This window comes from Aulostomus chinensis, chromosome 13, assembly GCF_037954235.1.
Source record: "Aulostomus chinensis isolate RoL2024-O1b breed Wild chromosome 13, RoL_Achi_v1.0, whole genome shotgun sequence".
Lineage (NCBI taxonomy): Eukaryota > Metazoa > Chordata > Actinopteri > Syngnathiformes > Aulostomidae > Aulostomus > Aulostomus chinensis.
Window position 1 is genome coordinate 6,971,393 of NC_141332.1, and position 25,359 is coordinate 6,996,751.

Consider the following 25,359-nt stretch of genomic DNA (forward strand, 5'->3'; position numbering starts at 1 on the left):
AAATCCAAATCTGTTCCTTCGTCTTGGTCACTTTATGACATGAACCACTGAGCTGACATTTCTGTGGACGTAGAAGGGTTAGTCTGCCTGGTCAATGGTCACCAGTAACTAACTACCCCACTTTTCCTTGTAGTCGTCATAGAAGCAGGACTTAGAGCGGCGGATGGAACAGTTGAAGCTGGTTGATGCTGGGCGTTCTGCCGGAGCCCTGAGGTGCGCAGCTGCATGTTGGCTGCTGTGGGCCATGGAGGCAGAATCTGGTCGCACAGAGACATTCTGATTGACATTCCAGTCGACAACCGATGAGCAGTTCCACTAAAGAGTACACGGATAAAAACAGTGTGAATTTCTAGGAATCAAACAGTTCAGCAACATTGCGGTTCATCGATTGTACACCAGTCTCCACTTGGGAAGTTCAGAGTTTTGTTCAATCATTGAAACGAGTCGCTGAAGGCTTCACGTCACAGCTTGAACTCACAGTCATGAGCCTCCCTCCATGTTCACCAGGTGGAGCACAGCTGTTTCTGGTTGGCGGGAACTTGCGTATCCACAGCAGCTCTCCCAAACATTTCTCCCCAAGGACCGCTTCTCAGCCTGAACGCTTCATCGGGGTTTTATGCTTCATGTTGGAAACGAGGAATTTTTTACTGTTATCATGAGACAAAACCCTTGATTTTTAAGGGCTCAAATAGGGTACATGATATTTTTTGTGATGCGCAACGTCCCTACAGTACGCTTGTTCATACCCAGCCGTATCCTGAGGAGAGCCAGCATACCAGGCAAACTTTGACTGCTCCAAGTGGGTTGGTACTCAAGCGACACCACCACCTCAGCACTGTTACAGACTCAGGATGTTCAGGTTGTTTGTAGCCCTGAGACCAAACGAGCTGAGGAGGGACTCTGGAAGCACCGTTACTCCAGTGTGCCCTTCAGCCCATGACTAGCAGCAACATGGCGAGAGCTGCTTGTGCGTCATGTCCTGTATGAGTGTTCGAGTGACACTGTGTGTCAACATCATCACCACCGACCCAACCCTCCACAGGTGACCGCCAGGATGGGTATCATTATGATTTGATGGTACCGGTACTGCTCGCCAGTGCCAGTACTTCATGATAATATGCTCTGTAGTTTGGTGCAGCAAGTAAAGACTTGACATGGAAAAAACAGACGAATTCCAGTTTGCCATTTGCCAGAGACAAGGCACCTCCATACCTCATAGGACCTCTTCACTGGCTCCTCAGTTTCTTGGGACAAACGATCAGGTATGAGTCAGGATGGCAGAAAATATTAGAATGTTCACTGGACATCTAAAAACCCAAGAACTCAGTTTATACTACTGACTTTTCTTCATTTTGTCACTGCTGAAGTGCAGGTAAAACCTCAGTGTTTGCTGAGTCCGGCTGGTCTCTGAAGGGCAGTGGAGCATCAGCTCACAACGGCGACGGCACCCGTTCACGCCGCTCAGGAGCGACGGTGCGATGAGACGAGTTCATCTCAAAGGAAACTAAAACAGCACAACGAGGTGGCGGCTGGACTCTACCATCTTGAGCACATGGACACATTGTCAGATGACGACATATAAACCTACCCGCAACAGAAGAAAAGAGTAAAACACACCCCCCCCCCCCCCCCCCCACGATGCTTCAGTTGGTTTTAACCAACAAGGATGGTCATAGCAGATCAGAATCAGTTTTATTGGCCAAGAATCTTCACAACAGACAGGGAGTTTGACTCCGGCTGTTGGTGTCACTCATGGAATTCGAAGAATAAAAATAAATAATAGAAAGCATATACATCTATAGAAAGATGTGTACAAAAATGGTGCAAAAACACAGTTGGTGCCAGGTCCACAATGTAGTGCAGACTTGAGTGGGTGTCCAGTTGAACACGAGTGTGTGACCATGCAGCAGGGCAGCAGGTTAACAGATCAGCTGTTTTGGAGAGTCATGGCAGTGGGAAGAAACTGTTTGATGATGTCATCAGCAAACACTGCATGGTATACTAGTCCATGTCATGGTGTACTGCAACATTGAAGAGCTGAAATGTAAATTTGTTAAACGGATCATTAAGTTGACAGCTGATTTGAGTTGAATCATTTAAATACTTTACTCATGTATAAAAGTGGTGTTCCCAGTCGGTGGAGCACAACAGAGTTCCTAATCATCAGCTCCTCCGCGGGGGCTGAACCCTCAGAACCTGTGGAAGTCCCGTCTCCTCCATCTGGCCTGCAGCTGTGGGAGGGAAGAATCTCAGCCTCCTAGTGAGCCGTGGAGCGATGCAACCTGGGATATGGAGTCATGAGCAGATCTGGACTACATGGCTTTTGATGGTAATGGAAGGCAAGATTTCTTGTTTAAAATCTGTAAATCAATGTTCAGTAAAGGTCTTTGACATCAGAAGTGAGGCAACACAAAGACTGAAGATCGGCCATCACATTCGTCCTGAACATCAGTGAGGAGAAGAAACATCCACCTGTCCCTCCACCCTTCCACCATCACCTCTCCATCATCCCTCCATCCCTCGATCCATCCATCCATCCCTCCATGTTCTCCCTCTTCTCCTGTTGAGGGTGGTGGGGGTGGAGCCTATCCCAGCAGCCTTCACCCTGGACAGGTCACCAGTCCATGGCAGGGCCAACACATAGAGACAGACAACCATTGGCTCTCCCAGCCACGCCTACGGTCAATTTAGAGTCTGGATTAACCTGGTCCCTCTTGATGTCTTTGGACTGTGGAGGAAGCTGGAGTACCAGAGAGAACCCAGCAGGAACAGGGAGAACATGGAGACTCACCCAGAAAGACCCCGTGCTGCAGCCGGGGCTCCACCCACAACCTTCTTGCTGGGGGGCCACAGTGAGGACCACTGCTGCACCAGGCCACCCTCACCCATCCAGCCATTTTCTATACCACTGGTGGGGGTGGGGGGTGGAGCCTATCCCAGCTGACATCAGGTTAGAGGTGGGGTTCACCCTGGACGGGTCACCAGTCTGTATCAGGACCAATCAGGGGTTCAGTATCTTGTTCAAGGATACATGGACATGGTCACCGGGGGAAGTGGGGATCAAACCAGTCACCCTTTAGTTGCTGGATGGCTGCGCGACCTTGTAGCCTCACTCTGATCTGGATCCGCCCACAGAACCCTGCTGCACTCTGTGTCCACTACGCTGTCGTCGCTCTGCGGGACGAGGAGGTGGCACAGACATCCTCCCTCCAGACAGTTGGACTCAAACCAAACTCTGTCCACTTAGCAACAACACAGCACTTGAAAACCACGCTTTAAAAATACTGCAGTCATCCAAGCCCATGTTCTGGTTGTGTACCGCCCACCAGGGGGAGCTCTGGATAGACATGTTACTGACTGATGGCGCACCCCTGACCACCATGGGAGACCTGAACATTCACACTGACAAGACAGTTGAATGACTTTCTGGTGCTCCACTCCTCTTTTGACCTCAAACTGGCCCCTCCTCTCACTCACCAAGCTGGCAAAGTCCTGGACTCGGTGTTGACTCGTAGCTGCTCCACAGCAGAGGTGACTGTGATTCCAAGACACAAACACAGCCCCCCGAGTCCCTCAGAGCAACGCAGCGTTTTATCAGAACAAGCCCTCCACTGCTTTGAAGCAGCTTGGTCACAACTGCTCAAAAAGCCCAATCTCAACCTGGCCCAGGTTGCAGGCTGGTCTCAGTTCTGCCGTTCCTGTCCAAAATACTTGAGTGCTCAGTCTTCAACAGAGTTTCTGAGCGTCGTCAGAAGAACAACCTGCCTGACTCCCATCAGCCTGGCTTTAGGCCTGACCTCTCCACTGAAGCTCCACTCCTGTCAGCCACAGAAGCACTGGAGCTGCTGGTCAGTCCTCTGTCCCCCTGCTGCTGGACCTTCTGCTTATTATTATTATTAATATGTAGGGGGAGGAGGGGGCACGGGAGACGCGGGGGGCAGGAGCAGAGGGAGGAGGTGGTGAAGAAGGTGGATGAGGAGGACAGTAGGACATGTCAGCAGCAGATCAGGCTCTCTGGACCACTCAGGCTCTTTGGACCAGTTCAGACTCTCTGGACCAGCTCAGGTCTGGACCAGTTCAGGCTCTCTGGACCAGTTCAGACTCTCTGGACCAGCTCAGGCCTGGAGAAGACAGCGCTGAGAAGCAGACTTTAGTGCCTGGTGTGTTGCGGTCCACACTCCAATCCAGACGGTGACGCCAACGCACCAAAAGTTGGTTGCCAACCGCCATAAGAACAAGAGGAAGAAGAAGAAGCGAAAGAGGAAATGAGATCGTGAAGGCAGGTGGAACGGGTTTACAGGCGTGAATCCCACCTGGATGGGTCCGAACCCTTTGGTCTTCCTCTCCTCCTGAGCATCGCCATGTTGCTTCGTTAGCGAGCGGCCAGGAGCGCGTGGGACCGCCGCGGTTCGTCGAGTGTCAACATGAAAATACGTTCGTCTGTTTTCGCCTCGTTCGTGTTGCTGCTGGAGGTGGTGGGGGTCGCCCTCTTCCTGCGGGGGTTCTTCCCCGTTCCTGTCAAGTCTTCTCTTTCATCCAAGAGCAAACTGTCGGACCTGCCGGCGGAGCCGCGGACAGGTGAGTTCTCCTGCTTCTCACCTGCTTCTCCCTCTCCTGCAAGCTGTTTGACGCGTTCTCCTCTTCCTCAATGACAGGGAGCTCCGCCAACTCCTCCCGCCTCGTTCGGCCCCTCTTTAAAAGGCTGGTGGTCATGTTGGTGGATGCCCTGCGCGAGGACTTCGTGTTTGGCCCCGGTGGTCGCGTGAACATGCCGTACACCAGGCACCTAGTGGAGAGGGGCTCCTCGCACAGCTTCGTGGCCAGAGCCAGACCCCCCACGGTCACCATGCCCAGGATCAAGGTAACACACACACAAGTACATCAACAGTCCAAGTGCCTCACAGCTGATCGACCAAAGTTAGAAATCAGTGCATGAGTGGATGAACGAAGGGGAACCGCAGCTCTGATGATGGCGTGTAGCACTGATGAATAACTGACAGTCGTCATAACAAAACCAGCGTCATGAGAGATGGAAGGCGTGTTCATGCCACAGTTGTCGCGCTCTGAAACACCACCTACAAGCCAAAGTGAGGGGATCAGACGTCACGTCTGAAAATGTCGCTGGTGTTGGATCCACAGCTCCACCGGATGTTTTGGTTCTGCTTCGTGGAACAGTTCTAAGAGATGAGCTCAGGGTTCTGAGGGTCCGTCAACTAAACCATCTCTGAGGGCGGCCTGCTGGTGTAGGGACCTGTGTTGGATGGTAGTGTGGTCTCTGGGCGTTTATGGGGGCAGCCCAGTCCGTCATGGACTCCAGCTGAAGGACGATACTTCAGAGAGTCCAACAGGCAAAATGCAAGGCTGCTCCTGCTGGAGATTGAGGGAACTACAACACACGCCTCATCCGTCATCTGTTCACTGACTGAAGCGGTGCTTGGGCCACATAGGAACCCTTCCTGAGTGACGGAGTCTTGAGGCCCTAAAGCTGATGAAGCCGAGGTGAATCACTGACGCCACTCCTCTACTTGAACTCTTTACACGCTGCAGTCAGTCTGGATGTGAAGGTCCTTGTGTGCTGAACCAGGGAACCTGAGGCAGACATGCAGAGAGTTGGCTGGTCAATTGAAAGTTTTATGGATCATAATCTAACATACTTATGAGATTAAGTCAGTAATGAGATGAGTGGGAGCTGCAGCTGTGGTCCAGCCAACCTTCTTGTTCATTCCTCTCCGGGTTGTCGTCCTCTGCCCAGAGGGGCAGACATGTCTGAGGCTGGAGCAGCCCGGGGCCAGGAAGTCAGGCGCTCTGTTTGGACCTGGGACCAAAGTGCATTAACATGTTAGAAAATCGATGACATGTCGACGTCATGACATGTGGCTTGAACATGTGGAGAAACCACTGAAGCAGAGCGTCTTTAAACAACAGCTTGTGACCGGATGAGTGAATGAATCTGTAGATTTGCGACGATGAGAGGCCCGTCCCAGCTGAGGGGCGGAGCCAAAGCGCAGAGCCATTATGACTCATCACTGGCCTGTGGGCTCTGAGCTAAGAGCTGCCACTGACGGACCCTCATGCGCTTCTTATTGGTCCTCATCGATCCAACGCAGCGCTCCACACCAACCATACACGACTTCAGTTTCAGCCTTTATCTGCCTCAACAAAACTCACTAGAAATGACATGTTTGATGACATCACGGGTATAATAGGGAGCCCGAGGTCCTGGCATTGGAGCGCCGCAGCTGCTGGAGCCACTGATGCTCTGGCAGCTCTCCCGCATGCCAGAATCTCAAAGCAAAAAGCTGGAAACACGTTTTTATAAATATTTGCTTAAGTTATCAGCTTGTAGCTTAAAATAGGTTTGCAGCAGCAGAATTAGCAGCGTGTGATACAGCGTGAGGCGTCACATGTGGACGATGTGTCATGCAAACGGGAATATTTCAGTAGCAGAGCCAGTAGGGAATGAAGTCACGTCATGTACGCGATGCATCACAGGAAGATCATGGGCGGTGTGGAAGGAGCCGGTGGGGATTGGTCCAGAGTGGGCAGCGCACAGGCAGGAGGAGGATGGCTTGAGAGGACAGGATGGTGGGCGGGGCCAGCACAGCTGGAGGCTGGTCAGGCTGCTGCTGCAGAGACATACACATGCATGACATAGATGATATACATATACATGACATACACATGCATGACATACATGACATACACTAGGGCTGGACGATTAATCGAATTTTAATCATCATCGCGATATCAAAATGTGCAATTAACACATCGCAAAAGTCATGTGTCCACGATGAGAAGTTCATTTTCAATTGCTGCGAAAACCAATCACATGTGACGTTAAATTAGCCACGTGTTCAGCCCACGACATTAATTGGTGGTGTGGTGTCAGCTACATACGTGTGTGGTGATAGCCGACACTAGCAAGCAAGTGGAGCCGAGGGCAGGTGCGTTACGTGGTTGATGACGCAGAGAAAACTAGGGAGCGTGAGGAAAATGAGGTGGACCTGGTGGTGAAAAACATAGTTCCTCACTCATTCTGAGCTATTTTGAGTTCAAAGGAGACGTCGTTGTACAAGCCCAGGTACGGTGTACAACGTGTGGGGTGGTCGTGGCAACTACGAGGGGATTAATAATAATTTATTTTATTGATGTTTACTCCCAGATATCTTTTAGTTAGTCTTGGAAATTGTTTGAATTTGCCAACAGTCAGGTTAGAGCCTTGTGTGTATATATACAGTATATACATACATACATACATATATACTGTATATGTATGTGTGTTTATTTATACACACACATACACTCACACACAACGTGTGTATATTCTAGGGTACTTCAACAGTCCGCAGCGTCCCTGAAGCCACAGTGTTGCTGGGAGGAGGTTCTGTCACCTTGTCACATGTCACCTTATTGGAACGTTATTAACATTCGCCAGGTTCTTAGATGTTTGAGCGGCCGGCCGTCTGGATGCACTGGTGCCCTCCGGCCCAGATGTGTGTGTGTCGCTGTTGAGATGGAGCGAGTGAATGAGGTCAGTGCGGGTGTGGAGGGGTGGAGCTGCAGGGATTGGGGGACAGATGTTCCATCATGATCCATCAGTGACGGAGTCGTTGACGAGATGAAGGCAGCAGTTTTAGAGGATTTATGACAGAGACAAATCCCAATAACACCGTTTAATTACAAAACTCTGGCAGGAAGGGTTCATGTGCAGCAGAAGGAGGAGCAGTGGAGGGAGGAGTTGCCTCCTCCTCTGCTGCCCAGAGTGTGTGCTGACAGGCGCGAATGAGGAGCACAGCTCACGTTGCCTTGAAGGGTCTCTCCAGTTGCAGGCTCTGCATGCAACAACTGCACTTCTTTCCAAACCTTTAGCATTGATTTTGAGGTGCCTTCGTAAGTCTGCTGGACTGGAGTTGGCGCCTGCTGTAACGGACTGAACCAGTCAGTTACTGGGACGGCGCTACTGGTGTGTAACAGCGCTACATGAGAAACTCATGGCTTCATCTGCAGTAACTATTGGAGTTGTTTTCTCTCCAGGCATCATGGTAACAGACCAGTAGGTGGAAGCACAGACCAGCTGGTGCCCACTACCCCCCCCCCTTTACAAAAGTAGTGTTTTGTTTTCGGTGTTTGTATTTTCTTCATTTTTCTGGTTTCAGACTGTTGTTAGAGCTAAAACCCCAACTCACTCTCCCCAGACTCCCCTACTGAATTTAATTGCTCCAATTTAGTTGATGTTTCTTGCCACAACAGGAAGTTAAGTCATTGGTGCTTCCTGGTTTCTTTCTTTTTCGTTCTTCATGGGGTACAGAACTGTCTCTCCACTGGTCAACTATATCAAGTGGTGCAGAGGAAGCAGAGAGATCTTCAGTTCTGCCAGCTGTGCCAGCGAGAGTCTGCCCCCCCTCTGATGGTGTATCTGACATGTGTGCAGTGGCACTTGGTGCTGAGCTGACACTCGTTGGGGGCCAGTAATTAGTACGTTGATTAGTCACTAATTCATGCAGGCAGCCTCAGTGTTTTTGGCATCTGGAAGGATTAGGAGATTTTTCTTTCTGGGAACTTTTCTCGGAGCTTTCCCTTCATCTTTTACTGTGCAACTTGTTCTGCCTTTGTGTGCCTCTTCAGTCTATCAGTTTGTCTTCCTCCATGCTGCCAAAGGCCTGTCTTTGCTTTATTAATCGACTGTGCAGACCTCACTGAGACTGAAACGGAAGAAAGACAGGACTGCTTTTGAAGTGGAACCGTCCATCTCATCAGAGAACAGGCATCTGCACTGGCAGCAGCAAAACAACGGCAGAAAATAATTGACATCAGGATCCAGGCACACAAATGGAACTCAGAATTTACGCCTCAGCTTCCAGTTCGAGGACTCTATTCTGTTGTCAGTATGTTTAGTAGGCTGTCAACCAAGAGACCCTTTGCAATGCACCCTTATGTCAAAACACATGGCTGAAGGAGAGTGGGAGTGGCTATACTGAAGTGCGCTCGTGGGCTGTGGAAGGTTTGAGCCCTGTGACACATCTTGACTGTGTGTGGACTTCTGACGTCTCCGGTGTGATGCTGGTTGTCTCATGTCTGTTGAAGTCAGAAGCCTGACGGTTGCTATTGGGCATTTAAAGTGTAGGTCACACATCAACTGGACACTCATGCTTGAAGTTGCACCTATGGTGAGCACCGGCCATCTGTCAGATCCAGTACACTGCCCAGGTCAAACACCCCGGCAGCAGGGTTAGGACCCACACAAGCCAAACTCACATCCTCAGATCCCTACACACTCATTTTGATGTAAAGCAGAAACAAACGGCGGCAGGTTGGCAATACTCAAACTGCTGACTTCCCAACATGGCACTAGCATGCAGTTGACATGAGACATCCCCAAACTTGTCTCGGCCCAAGAGAAAGAAAACATCAATTATCACTTTGATCAAAGAAATTAAACCAAGACAACCAAAATTTTGTAAATATTAAAAATGTTGATTTCCCAAACAGTCCAGTGGGCCCCTCGTGGCAGGGTGGTGCAGTAACCCATACGTAGAAGAATTTGTCACTGGAGGAGTGGAGGACTATCAAGCTCCTCCACACTGGATAAAAAGCTCATTCATAGTTTCACACCAGCCAACCGAACACTCCCCTCATCTATGCACTCCTGTGGCCCTCCTGCAGGCCAGCCCCCTCCTGGCTACCACCGCCTCAGTTAGGGCGACATCAGGTACGCTTATCGAAAGGAAATCATCATATATGATGACACTGTGACATCACATATTGTTCAAGGGTTTGTGTTGTGTAGCTGCTCTGACGATCGGTCCCACGGTTCAGTTGACTCGTGTGTTACAGAAGACTGGGTGCAGCAGCAAGACCTCGTGCTTTAAATACTCTTGGAATGCCTTTAATGTATAAAGCCAATAAGATAAACTAAGTACCAGACACAAGCTGAGCGATGCTCGAACACTTGAATACAATAATGAATTGGTGTTTTAAGAAGCGATCAATGAGGTGGGTGTGAGTGTGGTGGTTAGACAGGTTCCTCCAACAGCTGGGCCGTCAGACAATAAAGGCCAGTCACCTACGATTTCAGCTCTGAGTCTGAGTGTCCGCGGGAGCTCAGGCTGTGCTGTTTGAGCTCACGGGGGGATTGAGTAACAGTGTTTCCTGCTGGCATCTGCAGCCTCATGTCTGGCTCAGTGCATGAAGACAAGGCCTTTGTACTTCCCCCATGATGATGCAGCAGGCTCTCTCCTGACTTCTAACGCAGCCTGTTTTCCCTGTCAGTCAGATGGAGGCCAGTGTGGTTTTTACTTCAGATTTCATGATGAAATCAAGAGAAACTGTACTTCATAAATAGCATCTATCTACCTGATTTAGTTTCAGTGTTTATTTGTGGCAGTGGGAATGGTTAGGGGACGTGAGACTTGGTTTGGTTTCTTATGTAAGGTCAATGAAGCACTTCTCTGGTAAAGACACATATTTTATGTGTCTGTTTTTGCATATTAATGATATATAAAAATGGTTCCTTTGTTCTAGGATGCACTGTAGCACACGTCTTAATTAGCGGGATTAATATGATGAAACCAAGTTTGTGTAAAACCATTTAAAGACAATTACTGTTGAAAGGACAATGACAAAGCCGTCCCTCCCCAGGCTCTCACCACTGGAAGTATTCCAGGCTTCATTGATGTGGTAATGAACCTGAATTCTCCTGCACTATTGGAAGACAACCTCATTTGGCAAGCCAAAGCAGCGGGGAAGAAGATAATCTTCTATGGAGATGACACCTGGGTCCGCCTCTTCCCAAAACATTTCATGGAGTACGACGGCACAACCTCCTTCTTTGTATCCGACTACACAGAGGTAAGGGTGGGTGTGACAGCGTGATGGTGGGCAATGATACACTGACAGATGTTTTCTACCTTCTGCAGGGTGCCTGTCAACCATTTAGCAAAAATCACTGTGATATCGGTTTCATCTCAGATGTTTCATTCTTTTTACGACTAGAAGAATTAGAATATTCCCACAGGTCTTGTCAGTGTTCAACACAGCAGGACATTCACTTATAAAAGGTCTGGAATTAAAGTAGAATAAAGAGTAAGTGGGGGGGATGCTTAGGGCGTGGCTACCTTCTGATTGACAAGTCCACTGAAGCCAGTGCCAATCTGGCACCTCCCTCCCCTGCAAATAGGGGTACCTCTGGCTGCAAACACGAAAGGCAGCAACGGCCAAAATGCCAATCTCAAGGATGCCTCAGAGTCCTCAAACCAGTGTGACATCATGCCGGCCACGGCCACCTCTCCACAGCCCTTGGTAGCTTCTTGGTCACTGAGAAACGGGCTGTAAAATTCAGAAAATGTGTTGCGTCCTCATACTCTCACCACCTGTATGCATCTCTAGTGGACTGCAACTCAGGTTTTCAGGATCGATTTGATATGTAGATTATTTATCCATCATTCAGTAGGAATAATGTTCAACCCAGTTTCCCAAAGCCCTAAATGATGAGATGAAGTTTTTTCTTTATCAATCACTCCATCAGTCCAGAACCCAAAAACTATTAATTTTATCATGAATAGTAAAGTCATAAATCATGAAAAAGCAGCAAAACTTCATATTTAAATGTCTAGAACCAGCACATTTGTTATTCTTGCTTTGAAAAGACAATGGATTATTAACATAGTAGGAGAATAATTTTACGATTTTTAATTAAAATCACAGATCGTTAGTTAAATCATCATCAACACTAAAAAGTACACTCAGAATCCTTGTGTGGGCTGCTGCTGCTGCTGTTATCAAAATGTTCCCATACATGGAAGGAAAATGGCCTTGGCACAGAGGTCCACTATAACGCGCTTTAGCAACAGTTTAACGTTGAAAACATTGAAGATTCATAACAAATCAGCCCCTTTTGCTATAACTTTTGCGGCAGAATTTCACCTGAATTGAACCTAAATCTTGTGCTTTGGCAGCAGTTTTCAGTCTGTCAGCTCAGGAGGTGCAGCAGATGTCTGGTCATCAGAAAATGTCTGGTTCAAATCCGTCATGGTTCCATGTGGCCTCATGCAGGGAAAGACTTATTCCTTCACCTTTCCCTCCTTCCAGGTGGATGTGTGTTATTTTAGTTAGTTTTGATCTGCTGTCATTTTTGTGAACATAAGGTCACAGAAGGAAAAATGCCTGCTCAGCTATTGTGCTGTGGGACTCCAAAGTTTAATAAAGTTTAATGGCCATGTTGATCAGGACCCTTCTTTTTTTCAGTTGACATCCTCCTTGTCCCTCCTGCTCAGAGTGCCAGCTGAGCAGATGTAGCAATGGTTCGGTGTCTTTCAGTGAAACATGACTTACACATACATCTGCAAAGACACCCGTGATTTGCATTGAGGAGAAGATGGCAGCAGACCAACTGGGGACGTGGACTGACACCCAGAACTGCCCATCAGTGTACCCACAGTACAGAAGCTCAGAAGCTCAGGCATAACTGTTCCTGCACTGCTAGACTGTCATGGCTGCTTATTTTCATTCCTGCGGAGATGATTACCGGTCAGTCCTCAGAGCTTTGAGTGAAGGCCCTTCTGGGCGCTAATGTTTGAATATAATCACCCTGAGCTCATTGATGCTCTTCGTCCCATCTAGGTGGACAACAATGTGACCCGTCACTTGGACAGCACCCTCAAGAGAGATGATTGGGACATTTTGATCCTTCACTATCTAGGCCTCGACCACATTGGTCATATCAGTGGACCTCACAGTTCCCTCATCCAGCCCAAACTGCTGGAGATGGATGACATACTGAAGAAGGTTCACGGTGCCCTCGTTTCAAAGGTAAATTCTTTTATAATTCGATGCTTGTGGTGTTGCCAAAAAACTCTTCTGCATATCAAAGCAACTAAAAAGTAGTCTATCAGTCTCTGGTGTACTTTCTGTAGCTGAAGAAACACTTGCAAATGAAGCGTGTAGCAGAAGGGAACATCTCGTCTCCCGGAAGACAAACACAAATCTGATAACTACCACTTTTAAGTTTTATCCTCTCATGATATGAATCACAAGTTCACGGCCCGTTGAAGCTGGTGTGACCATGTGTTCACCATTTCAACCAGCAGACTGGTTGAAATGGTGATGGTTGAAATGGACACCAGTCGCATGAGCTGCTCTGTTGAAGTCTGTCGACATTAAATTATTGGTCAACTATTTTAATAACTAAATAAGTGTTTTGACTCCTATTTTGTGAAAATTGCCAAATGTTTTTTTGTTTCAGCTTCCCAGTTGTTCACTGCTTTATTGTGTTTCTGTAAACTTAATGAAGAAGGAATTCATGAAATGTTCTTACGCTTAAATTTGTTCCTTTTTTCGGAAGGGTTTCTCCAGCCCTTTTTAGACAGAGAATGCGCCAAATTTGCTGCCTGGTAAAGGCAGGAATTTGCCGTCTTGTCTGTGTGAAATGGAGGCGTCATATTCCTCTTTCCAAAGAAGCTGCCAATTGTTTGGGCGTAAACATGTCACGTGATATGCAGCATGAAGTTCCGCATGAACAGTGACGTATGACACATACTTCGGGAGAATATTCAGCCACGTGACGGTCTGGCAAACCTCGTAGCGTCCAGGTCCAACCTCCCTCTGCTGCTGCTGCTGTTGTGGTCACAGACCTGCTGGTACTTTTTTTGTACGTTTTTCAACATGCTTTGTTTATTTGTTGTAATTTTTTTCTAAAGTCACATGAATGACGTAGGCATTTATGAAACAACATAGGTACCACACACTCTTTATAGGCTACACACAGATTCAAAATCAAACATTACAAATTCTCTGAATAGTGCGCATGCGCCGAGGTGCAAAGCAGCCTGAAACCATTGCTCCGTCTCAACTTTTGTGTTTTAAGTACTTTTCCTTCTTTTTCCTTGTTTTTCTTCACTTCATTCCTTGATTTAACTTTGTAACTACTAGGGTTGTAATCAGCCAAAGGAATTCTTGGTCGACTGAAGCCCTCAAATTTCGACTAAAAATCCACTAATTTTATATCTGAAAACTCTACTGTGTCAACTACCAGCACAAACCTGTTGAGGAATATTGAGACAATTGTTTCTGTCAGGTTATAATAACTGACCGACGCCATCATTGGTCCTGACAGAGCCAGACTGAACACAGGAGCTCAGCATCGCGGCTGAGACACAAATAGACTTTTAACTTAAAACTTGACTCTCAAACACAAAAGGCAAGTCCACGGTAAGAATTTTTACAATTGAAACAAAAACAATTATTCGACTAAAACATTGAAGTGTCAATTCTGATGTGTTCATGTGCTCAAAACTGACGGGGCAACCTAAGGTGGACACGTTAGCTCACCGTTTCTAGGTGATACGTCGTGTTTGTAGTGGAGCTGTGACATGAAAACTGTTGTTGGCAAACTTTGCATTCGACTTTTTTTCAATGATCTATTTTCATGAAATGCTGCCACCCTGCAGACGTCTTTGACATGGTGGACGAGGACTGACTTGAAATGAAACTGTCAAAATTAAATAATACATTCATCAAACCACCAGACGTGGCCTTCTAGTACTCTTCAGTCTGTCTGTCTCTAGCGGGTTGGGCGAGTCCAAAATAGCAAAACCAGGGGGTGTTCAAAGATGCATTCTGATCTGTGAAACAGGGGTGCTTTGAAAACACCCCCATTAGCACTTGGTACTTTCCTCCTGATTCATGTGGCAAAAAATTGACCAATCAGAATTTTGGTCGAACCAGAACGTATCAACTAATAAATCGACCAGTCGACTGGGAGATTACAGCCCTAGTAATTACGGGCCCTCTCTAAAGATGCTGGTAGAGAGAGTTTTGGTTGTGTTCTACATGATCTTTTTGACACTTCTGTTCAGCGGCTTCTCTATCGCCCAGCAACTCCATAGAGGCGTTGTGTATTCCAGCGGACAGCTGATCTCACTCATGCTGGTCAGCATGGAGCTGGAGTTGCCAGACTTTCTTACGGGCCAATTTCACTGCGTGCGGTGAACAGAAAGGAGGCGGGCTTGCTGTTCTCCTGAACAACAAGTGGGTTCATCCCGGTAATATCACGGTTAAAAAACGAATACGTGGCCCGGACCTTGAACTGTTAGCTGTTGGACTTCGCCCATATTACATGCCCCGGAAGATCTCACACGCCATCGTAGTAACAGTTTACACCCCCCCCCCCCCCCCCCCCGTTTGCCAACCGGACAACAGCGTATGACGTCATCCACGGAGCTACAGACGTTGCACCCCAGTGCCCTCATCACCATCTCAGGGGATTTTAACCATGTCAACATGGACAAAACCCTGACAGCATTCACTCAGTACGTGGACTGTCCAACCAGGGAGGGGAAGACTTAAGACATGCTGAATGCTAACATTAAGGAGGCATACAGGTTCTCACCCCTCCCCCCCCTTGGGAAGATCTGTCCACAACCTGGTCCACCCCTGCTATGTGCCCCTGGTGAGGAGGCAGCCTTTGACCATTAGGACTTTTTTGAAGTGGTCTGAGGAGGCCTACCAGACACTGCAGGGCTGTTTTGAAGTCACTGACTGGGACGTACTCTGTGAGCCACATGGTGACGACATCGACAGAGATGTTACACAAACAACAAACCCTGGATAACAAAGGACATCAAAGCCATCCCGAATGATAAGAAGAGGGCATTAAGAGATGGCAACACGGAGGAGATGAGGACCATTCATGGGGACTTGGAGTTAGAAATCAGGGAGGCCAAGAAGAACTACAGGAGGAAGCTGGATTCCAAACTCCAGACAAATAACATGCTGGAAGTGTCAGCCTCCTGAGGGTCCCTGTGATGTGGAAGACATCATGCCTGGGTCCGGTCCTAAAGACGCCTCATCCCAGGAGCAATAAGGACTACAGACCAGTGGCTCTGACATCCCACGTCATGAAGAGCCTGAAGCGCCTGATTCTGGATTAGCTCCGGCCCATGGTCACCGCATTCCTGGACCCCCTCCAGTTCGCCTGCCAGACCCACCTGGGAGTAGATGACGCCATCATCTATGTGCTGAACCAAGTGCACACGCACCTGGACCAGCCAGCCAGCTCTGTGAGGATCAGGTTTTTTGATTTCTCCAGCGTCTTTAACACCATCAGGCCGGCTCTGCTGGGTGAGAAGCTCACGGAGATCCAAGCCCCTCTAGTGTCCTGAATTATTGACTACCTGACCAGCGGACCCCAGTATGTGCACCTGCAGAGCTGTGTGTCAGACAGAGTGGTCAGTAAAACTGGCACCTCAGGGAACGGTTGTCTCTCCCTTCCTCTTCACCCTTTACACCACAGACTTAAGCAATCAATCAGAGTCCTGCCACCTTCAGAGTTCTGATGATTCGGCCATAGTTGGATGTATCAGCAGGGGTGAGGAGACTGAGTACAGGGCTGTGGCGGAGGACTTTGTCTCATGGTGTGAGTTGAACCACCTGCAGCTCTATGTGGCCAAGTCTAAGGAACTGGTGGTGGACCTGAGGGGGACCAAGTCCCCTTGTGACCCCTGTTTCGATCCAGGGGGTCAACATGGACACTGTGGAGGACTATAAATATCTGGGAGTCCACATAGACAACAAACTGGACGGACACTGAAGCCCTTTATAAGAAAGGACAGTGGTGCCTCTATTTCCTGAAGAGGCTCAGGTCCTTCAACATCTGCAGGACCATGCTGAGGATGTTTTATGAGTCTGTGGTTTCTAGTGCGATTCTGTTTGCTGTGGTGTGCTGGGCAGCAGACTGAGGACTGCAGACGCAAACAGACCCAATAGACTCATCCTCTAAGCTGGTGATGTGGTGGGGGTGAAACTGGACTTCTTAGAGACAGTGATGGAGAGACGGATGCTTCTGAAACTACGGAGCATCCTGGACAACATCATCCACCCCTCCATCAGCTCCTGGTCCAACACAGGAGGACACAGACCAACAGACTCAGACCCCTCACCTCAAAAACTGAGCGCCACAGAGGTCCTTTCTCCCAGTGGCAATAAAACTGTAGAACACATGTCAGTGATTGGACTGTCGACCATCCTCACTCACTGCCCTGTCTCCGGGTTAATTCATGTCAACAACCCACTTATTGTACGTACTTATTTTTGCTCACTGCTCTTTTGCACTTGTATATCGTCTTCTCTGTCATTATGTTCATAGCCTTGTTCGCTTTCATTCCCTGTTTATTGTTGTTGAGTGGAGCGCTGTTAGGAACAGAATTTCCCTTGGAGATGAATAAAGGATTCTGATTCTGATACTCACACTTGCAGGACAGGGGGCAAAGGGCTAAAAGCCCTTTTATGAAACATAAGAATGTCTGCTGCTGTACTGGAAACACAAAGTTACAGGATCAACAAAGATTTGGTACTTTGGCACTTGTGTGTCCACAGACCTTCTAAGCCTCCTTGTCCACCACTGACCAGGGCTACAAGTCTTTGGCTGGATATTTACCTGTACAGCTGAGATCTGATCAACTCTGGCACCGTGGCAGCCAAGGAAGGCTGAACGCTAAACGCTGCCTTTATCCTCTTTTGGCTGCCTGGATTTTGATCCTCACGTCTTGGTGAATCTTTTCAAGGGGATGATTTGCCTCTTCTGCTGCCGTATTAGTCGCATTCCCTGACGCGTCACCTTCATCTGACAGTGTCTGCACGTAGGTTTTTACTTGTCTGTCACCTTTTCTCCTCTCTTATTTCTTGACAGGAGGAACAAAAATGCCCCCACATATGAGATTGAAAACTCCCTGGAACATTAGAAACTTAAAAAATAAACTCTTATGACTCTGTTCCCCCTCAGCACTCGTAGCACCCGTCATTTCTGTTCTACCACTAACACAAAGGATGGAGGGTACGCATGGGTCAGTGGTAACTGTAGTTCACCCTTCACTCCACTCTGCTCCACTGCAGAAGAAATAACTTCTCTTTTTGCCCAGGATGCCTTTAATATGAAAATGTTACAAACACTTCTGTCATCGCAACATTGAAATGGATGATACCGTTTCATCCCTTCAGTCCACAGATATCAGAACTGAATCACACCTCATCTCTCATTCCATCAACATGTCTACCTCGTTCTGCCCTCGGCCTTTGTTTTCTCTCACAGCAAAGATTCGCTCCAGAAAGATGGGGCATTTTATTCATCTTGGGTTTTCTTTCTTCTTTTTTTTTTTTAACATGTGCTCCTGAAGCAGTCCATCATACACTGGCAAGATAATCTTAATAAAACCCTGTGTATAATGTGCCTTTATTTTTGAAATCTTGTGTGAGCAAGACGAAGATGAACAGGAAGGATGATTGCTGAAAGGGAACAAGGACCTCAAAAGGATCATAATGCCCCACACCTCAAGCATTTCTGAAAGCTGAGGCTGTGCTTAGATCAGGTCTTTGCTCTCTGCAATATCACACCCCTTACTAAGCCAAGTGTGCTTCAGTCACCTCTGAAACATCTGCAAGTCTGAGCGGTAGAGCCTTAAACTTGAGGTCAAGATTTTTATCAGTGCAGGAGACTGTCCCAAAAGGGTCTGAGTGAGACTTTAAAAAGATTGACAGCTTCCGTAATGCTGCCTACTTAGGATCTGCATTATTGACAGAACCATGCTGCCCAACCTACAGGACATTTATATGAAACGGTGTAGAATCAAGGCCACCAAAATCCTAAAAGACCCCACTCACCCCGACAACAAGCTGTTTTCACTGCTGCCGTCAGGGAGATGCTACCACCGCCTGAAGGCTAAGACTGAAGGGATGAGGAGGAGCTTCTGTCCTCAGGCCATCTGACTCCTCAACAGACACTCACTTTCTTCATTTTCCCTTACAACTGCACATTGCACACTGCTCATACAATTTATTTATTTATGTATTTATTTAATTTTAATTAATTTTTTGAATATTTATATTTATATTCATAAAGGAAATGATAATGTTGCAACAACAACACAGTAAGGAAATCACCTGGAGGGCTCCTGACATGCCCCGTACTTGCTTGAGGTTGTGTGTTGTGTTTGACTATTAGAATCCTGCCTTTGCTACTTGTGGGTCTTCTTGTGGCTATGTTGCTGATCCATCATCCACCTTGTCTGCCACAGACAGGACAGGTGAAAGCACTGACTGGGGGTGTAGCTGTGGTACTGCCTTCATGCCTCTCCTGATGTCCCCTGGTCCATCAGTCACCTCAGTCCTCAAGCTTTAAGATTAAAGGGGTGTTGGGGGTGTGCATGTCCCAGTGGCACTTCTTCACTGTGAGGTGGTGGAATCCCCTGGCCTTGGTTGTCCTAGATTTACCCAGAAAGCAACAGGACAGTGGTTGGTCAATGCCAGTTTATCCACTACACATTGGCCTTCCCATTAGACTTTTGGGGGGCACTTTAGCTCCTAAATCCCACATAGTTTAGCCTTAGACCACAAGGTACCCAGTTACCATATGTGGCAATGAGGAAACACTGAAGAAGACTTGGCAGTGGAGAGTCTGTGTCCCGTCCAAACAGCCTCGCCAAAGTTGTCTGACTGCAGTAGCTGACAGCAGAGAGTAGCAAGCAGAAACGGCATGCACTCACTACAGGCACAGTGCTACCCCAGGACCACTGCATGCACTCACTACAGGCACAGTGCTACCCCAGGACCACTGCATGCACTCACTACAGGCACAGTGCTACCCCAGGACCACTGCATGCACTCACTACAGGCACAGTGCTACCCCAGGACCACTGCATGCACTCACTACAGGCACAGTGCTACCCCAGGACCACTGCATGCACTCACTACAGGCACAGTGCTACCCCAGGACCACTGCACGCACTCACTACAGGCACAGTGCTACCCCAGGACCACTGCACGCACTCACTACAGGCACAGTGCTACCCCAGTACCACTGCATGTGCTCACTCACACACACACAACACACACATCCAGATGGTAGTAAATAATGAGTGAAATATGCACATAATAATCAGTGGGCAATCCAGTAATGTGATGTTATCAGGGGCTTTTATTTATTGAAGACAGAACTTGGAGGATCATTTAATTACTCTGAGACAGTTTCTTAGTTTCTAGCGTTTACGTTATCTGTTGCAGCAGAGATTTAATAAACTGTTAAGCCTCTCTCTTATCTCAAAGTTTGTCTTTGATCAGTTTGTTGGTCTTGTAGCCTTCCTTAGTGCTGTGTGACAGCTGAGCTTGAATGTCTCACCGACCTTTGCAGCGTAGCCTGTATTTAAATTGTCATGTCATGTCAGCGTGAGCCTGCCATTGCTTTTCCTCTCATCTCTCTTCGAAATGGCAGAGAGAACTTCCAGTCACACATCCTTGTAAACCTGACATCTTTGCAGAATGTAGTTCAGTGAAGGACAATGCCGACCGTGAGTTCCCGCTGAGCTCTTTGACTGTTGCTGTGGCTTCAGCTGTGGATGCTCTCTTCTGTGTACATTAATCAGTTATAATTACAGACACAGCCCAGTGAGCTTTCTGCAGGATATTGTTGAAGCAATCGAGTTTTCTCTGATTAACCTGTGCTCCTCCTGATATGACTTCAGTGTTTAAATGACACAGGAGCTGCTGTTTGCTGTAGGAGGGAAGAAAAATAAGAGACCTGGGTAACGCAATGCAAGCAGCCTATTTCAATACACTTGTACTAGGGAGGGGCAGAGATGTGCTCCACCTGCCCTGCAGCCTGACGCAACTCTAGTCATTATAACAAGAGTGCAAAGCGGGACCTCCTGGTCATAAAAGTTCTTCGTCAGACTGGTGTCTTTGGGAGTGCATGGCCCCAATCTTCTCTGCAGGATGTTTCACATTTTGAAGATGGATGACTACTTTCACTGTTGGAAGTGCAGAGCATTTTGAAGTTGGCCTTTTAGAGTGTGTGTGATCGGACCACGTTGTCCATAAAAGAGTTAAATGGCTGGAAATGATATTGTTAGATCTTCTTCATGTTTCTTCTCTTATATTGTATACCTCAAACTTGTCATCCAACATAACTGTTGGTTTGATTCGTGATTGTTTAGCCAGACTGGACAAGTGTGCCGAATTTCAGTGAATTTCATGCATGTTCAGGGGGTGAAATTAGACTATGCTCATATTGCGTGCGATCATTGACAGCAAGAAGAGTCCAGGACCAGGTTTTGAATGAGTGTGTATGTGAAAACCGGCTCCAGGCCGTCTGGCCGAGCTGCCTCATGGGTTTGGGGGGGGCTGGGACACTGTTTAGTGGGTGTTTGTAGTGTTTTTAGTGCTGCTAATGTGTTGATCTGCTGAGCAAACATAATAGGGTCTTCACCTGAAGCACCTTCAGGCTCAGGCCCTGACAAGCCAGGAACCCTATCAGTGTCTGTCACCTTCAGTTTATCAAACAGCCATGATCAATAGCTAATGTAGCTCCAGCTAATTTAATAATTGATGCCTCAATTACAAGTTAGCACTTCTGAAAGTTTTTAATAATTGGTGCCCTCCATTTAATAATTTGCGCTCTCAACTGAATTGTTTCTGGGGCAGTACAGCTGTTGTCACTCACACGACCTGCAGCTTTACCCGAGACGTTTAGAAATGGATGAATCTTTTCAAATCCTGAATGAGTACATTGTAATGCCAAAGATGGTGATATCGCAGATATAGAATCTGTCACGTCAGTCATGATTTATGGATGCAGACTTGATGTTCCCAAAGGTTGTGGCAGCGAAAGGAGCAGGTGCAGACAGACTTCTAATAAGCTGGACGAAATCCACAAAGACGCGTCAGAACCGGCTCTCGCTCCCAAGCTAACGGAAACAAACTGGAGTTCTAAGCCGGGGAAGAACAGACGGCGCAGTAGAAGTGGGTCTTGTGGAAGAGCCTGTTTGCAGGTCACGTCTGATTCGTGGTAGTTACCTGCCCTTACATGTGTCCCATGTGCAAAGAACACCCACTACATTGGCCCCCTTTGTCCTGTGTGCTAATTGGCCAGTAAGGCTAGGTTGGTCGCATCTGGAAGCACCTGGTATTGCAGTGTTACATGAAAGGTGCTTTATAGGTAAAGTTTGATTTGGGTCCAAGCACTCTTCATCCCTGCAACATTAAGCTCCTTTCAGCGAAATTTCTCCAAGAGATGCCTGTAACCGGAGAAAGAACTGGTGATGTGACGGGACTGTTTGTTCAAGGACTGAAGGCAGTGATGGTCAGAATGTTTCAGACTAGCTAAACTCAGACATCAGGGGAATGGATGGCTGGATGGATCCTTTCATACATTCCCTTTTGGCTACAGTTACCTGTCTCTAGCATGATGAAGTCAGTGGTCTCAAATGTTTCTATTGCTCTGTTTTTCCTCAGTGGATGTTTCTGTTGTGGCTGCTGACAGATGAAGCATGTCAACATATCTACCTCTCAGCTGTCAAGTGTGCTGTCCCAGATCCAGTGAGAGTCCATTAACCCCAGTGTTGTCTTCCTGTAGGAGGCAGAAGGATCGCTGCCCTACCTGCTGGTGCTGTGTGGAGACCACGGCATGTCGGAGACAGGCAGCCACGGTGGCTCATCGGAGCCAGAAGTCAGTACGCCGCTGGTGCTCATAAGTCCAGCCTTCAGAAGGAAAGGTAAACTGAGGAGTTTGTCTGAGCTGTTAAGATTCTCACTGTGTTTTTTCCCACCTGCAGGAGATTTTGTCTGCCCAGGATTACAGGTCATCAATCGGATAGACTATAGTTGTAAATAGTATTTATATGGCAAATATTTCCATCTGTACCCTCTCATATATGAAGTAAAGTCAGTGAGCTAATGGACGCTCCTGTGAAGAACTTAACTTTGCAGTGATGAGTGTGGTTCGGTGCGGAGGTGTGATGGTGATAATTAGTTCTTTCTCAGCCAAGACTATTTCTGGGCTCTTTTCTCTCATATATTTTTATTCACAGACTTCATGAAGGGCTCACCCAAAAAAACCTGTTTAAAATGATTTAGGATGAATTGATTGTGTTGTGTATCAGCATGGATATTTGAAAAAAAGGTTGCACAATGTATATTTGGAGCTGACCTCAGAAATTGATTTTAGTGAAAACTAGACTATAAATACTCTGGCCGCTATGCTCCGCCTGTGAGAGACGGCCGGTGCTCCCGGCCCAGCGTGGCTCTGAGTCTCTAGCCTGGCTCTTGTCCTCTGTTGGTTCCAATGGTGGAATGAACTTCCCAAGGCACTCAAACCTGAGCCGCCTCCTCTTTGTCCTCAGGGTGCAACGAGTCAGAAATGCAAGTGAACAGGAATATAAAACAATAAGAGCTCGTAGCTGCAAAGGTAGGGTAGCAGCATGTAAAAGTCCAGTTGGAATCCCATGGAGGGCGTGTGTGTGTTTGGGAGGGTTTATTGTCTATGAAGCCCCTTTCACACTGCACCAAAATTGCGAGTCAACACGAGTGTTTGGGCACTCTGAAAGGGTCGACTCGGCATTTCGACCGACTCGCCAAGCGGCCCGGGTGTTTATTGGCTCGGCTCGCCTGCAGTGTGAAAAAGGCAACCCACATCGTCTCAGGTTTCACGCGACCTTCCTGTCGCAACCTGGTTTTGTCACTGTGCCGCCTCTCAGGCTTCGCCTGTAGCTTCTTCGGCTCCCTTCCACACTCACCAAAAACTCCATCCTCCTTCAGGTTTGGAGTAGACCAGGCACTGCAGTCCAGATTGAAGAAGCCAATAATGTAGAATGAATAAAGTGATAGCTTCCCAGACTCCAGCCCCACCGCAACATTGGTGCAACAACATCAGTCACTGTTGCACCATTGTGTTAATACTCTGATGGACGAAGTCAGATCGACTGACGTGAGAGATTTATTAATGAATCGACCTTTAACAGCTATATACTCCTTTAATTCGTGTTGCAGCATCAAACGCAGTGGTAACTGTGCTGTATTTTCTCTCGGGGGACGTGCAGTAAGCTGAGTGCTGACATCACGGCGAGCAAAGTAGACTGTGAAAGTGATGAGATGATGATTTCAGAGAAAAGGGAGCTCGATGCTGTTATGCATACGGCAGCATCATCTGCAGCGCTCCCATCCATGATTCTGCATTCAGAGGGTTATGATGCATCTGCTCAACCAGTATGAGTGGCTCCGAGCTGCTGGAGCCCGCCAGAGCCGGTTCTGAGCAGGTTTGGATGCACGGATCAGTGCAGGCAGCAGGAGGAGTCAGTGCTCGAGCAAGCAAAATACTGACCTGCGGTCAAAGTACAACAGGTCAGTATTTTGCTTGCAGATCTGATCTCATCTTATCATAGATGTGACCTGGGTGCCCATTAAGGAAGTAGTAGTGTAGTAATGGTGTTAGTCATCATAGTTTTAGACGCTAGTTCTGTGCCTGACTCTGCAGAACCCTACGGATGCAATGAGAGGTAAAAGCAGGTCTCTTCTTCTCTGGTGAATTCTCATCAAGAATTCATTGCTACCCAGGTGAGCCCATCCGAGTCTGGAGAGCTCTGCAGCTACGTCTGCGTCCTCTTCCTCTACTTGTAGAACAACAATGAGGGCTTGCCTCCAGCCAATAAGAGCAAAGAACATTTGACACTATCGTGTCAGATCCAGTCAGAAGAACACTAACAACAGCTGAATGCCAGGAACCTCTGCTAGTTCCTTTCAGTTGACTCTCTGCAGTAGCAGCACTTACAGGTGTGTTTATTCTACAGACGTCACTGCCTGTTGCTATGCAAGATGATGTTCTACCACTGGGTTCCAATGGTGTTATAAACTACAGGAACCAATCAGGAGCTAAAGCAGGTCAGAAGAAAAGGTCCTTTGCCTGGCATGCCACCCTACTGTGCTCCACAAATACACATTTGAGTCAAATGATTTTAAAGTTGTGTCAGGTACTTTGTCGTCCACTGATTCAGTGACATCAGACACACTGGGATTTAGTTTTAGCACATATTTTTTTCAGATGTCTGAGTCATGAGGTTTCTCACCACCGTGGCGCTGATGAAACACACAATCATACACAATCATATCTCCATTGTATAGGTTTTATAATGAGATCCATGAAAAAAACACAACAGTTTCATGAGACAGTCTTTGTGTATCTCTTGATACGCAGAAAAATACAGAAATCTGTATTCTAAATATAAAGAATACGATAGAGTTTATTGTCCCTCTTGGGGAAATTTGTCTTGGCCGCAGAAGCTGCGCCATAAATGCCAACAACATCAAACATGAAAGAGCAAACACAATAAGACAACACGCAAAACATCACATCCACCATGGCCAGAACCATGCAACTGTATGACACATATCCCGTGGACATGCGTATTGCACTCGTACTTCTCCACGCCGTAGAATCACATGCTAAAAACCACTAAAATAGATAAGAACCACTGCACACCTTAAAAAAACGCAAGCTAAAAGGCGCTAAAATAAAAATGATTACACTGTCTCTCTATCTACGCC

The 25,359-nt window shown here is 47.5% G+C and overlaps 1 protein-coding gene across 1 annotated transcript in view; it reads left to right on the forward strand.

Annotated features, from left to right (window-relative positions):
* Positions 1-3,968: 3,968 nt before the first annotated feature.
* pigg (phosphatidylinositol glycan anchor biosynthesis class G (EMM blood group)) overlaps positions 3,969-25,359 on the forward strand; it is a 79,189-nt gene continuing 57,798 nt past the window's right edge. Inside the window, exons 1-5 of the mRNA XM_086222900.1 lie at positions 3,969-4,578; positions 4,656-4,861; positions 10,639-10,848; positions 12,619-12,807; positions 22,397-22,535. Coding sequence (XP_086079026.1) covers positions 4,425-4,578; positions 4,656-4,861; positions 10,639-10,848; positions 12,619-12,807; positions 22,397-22,535 — 898 coding nt within the window. The 5' untranslated portion in view covers positions 3,969-4,424. The remainder of the gene's footprint in view (positions 4,579-4,655; positions 4,862-10,638; positions 10,849-12,618; positions 12,808-22,396; positions 22,536-25,359) is intronic.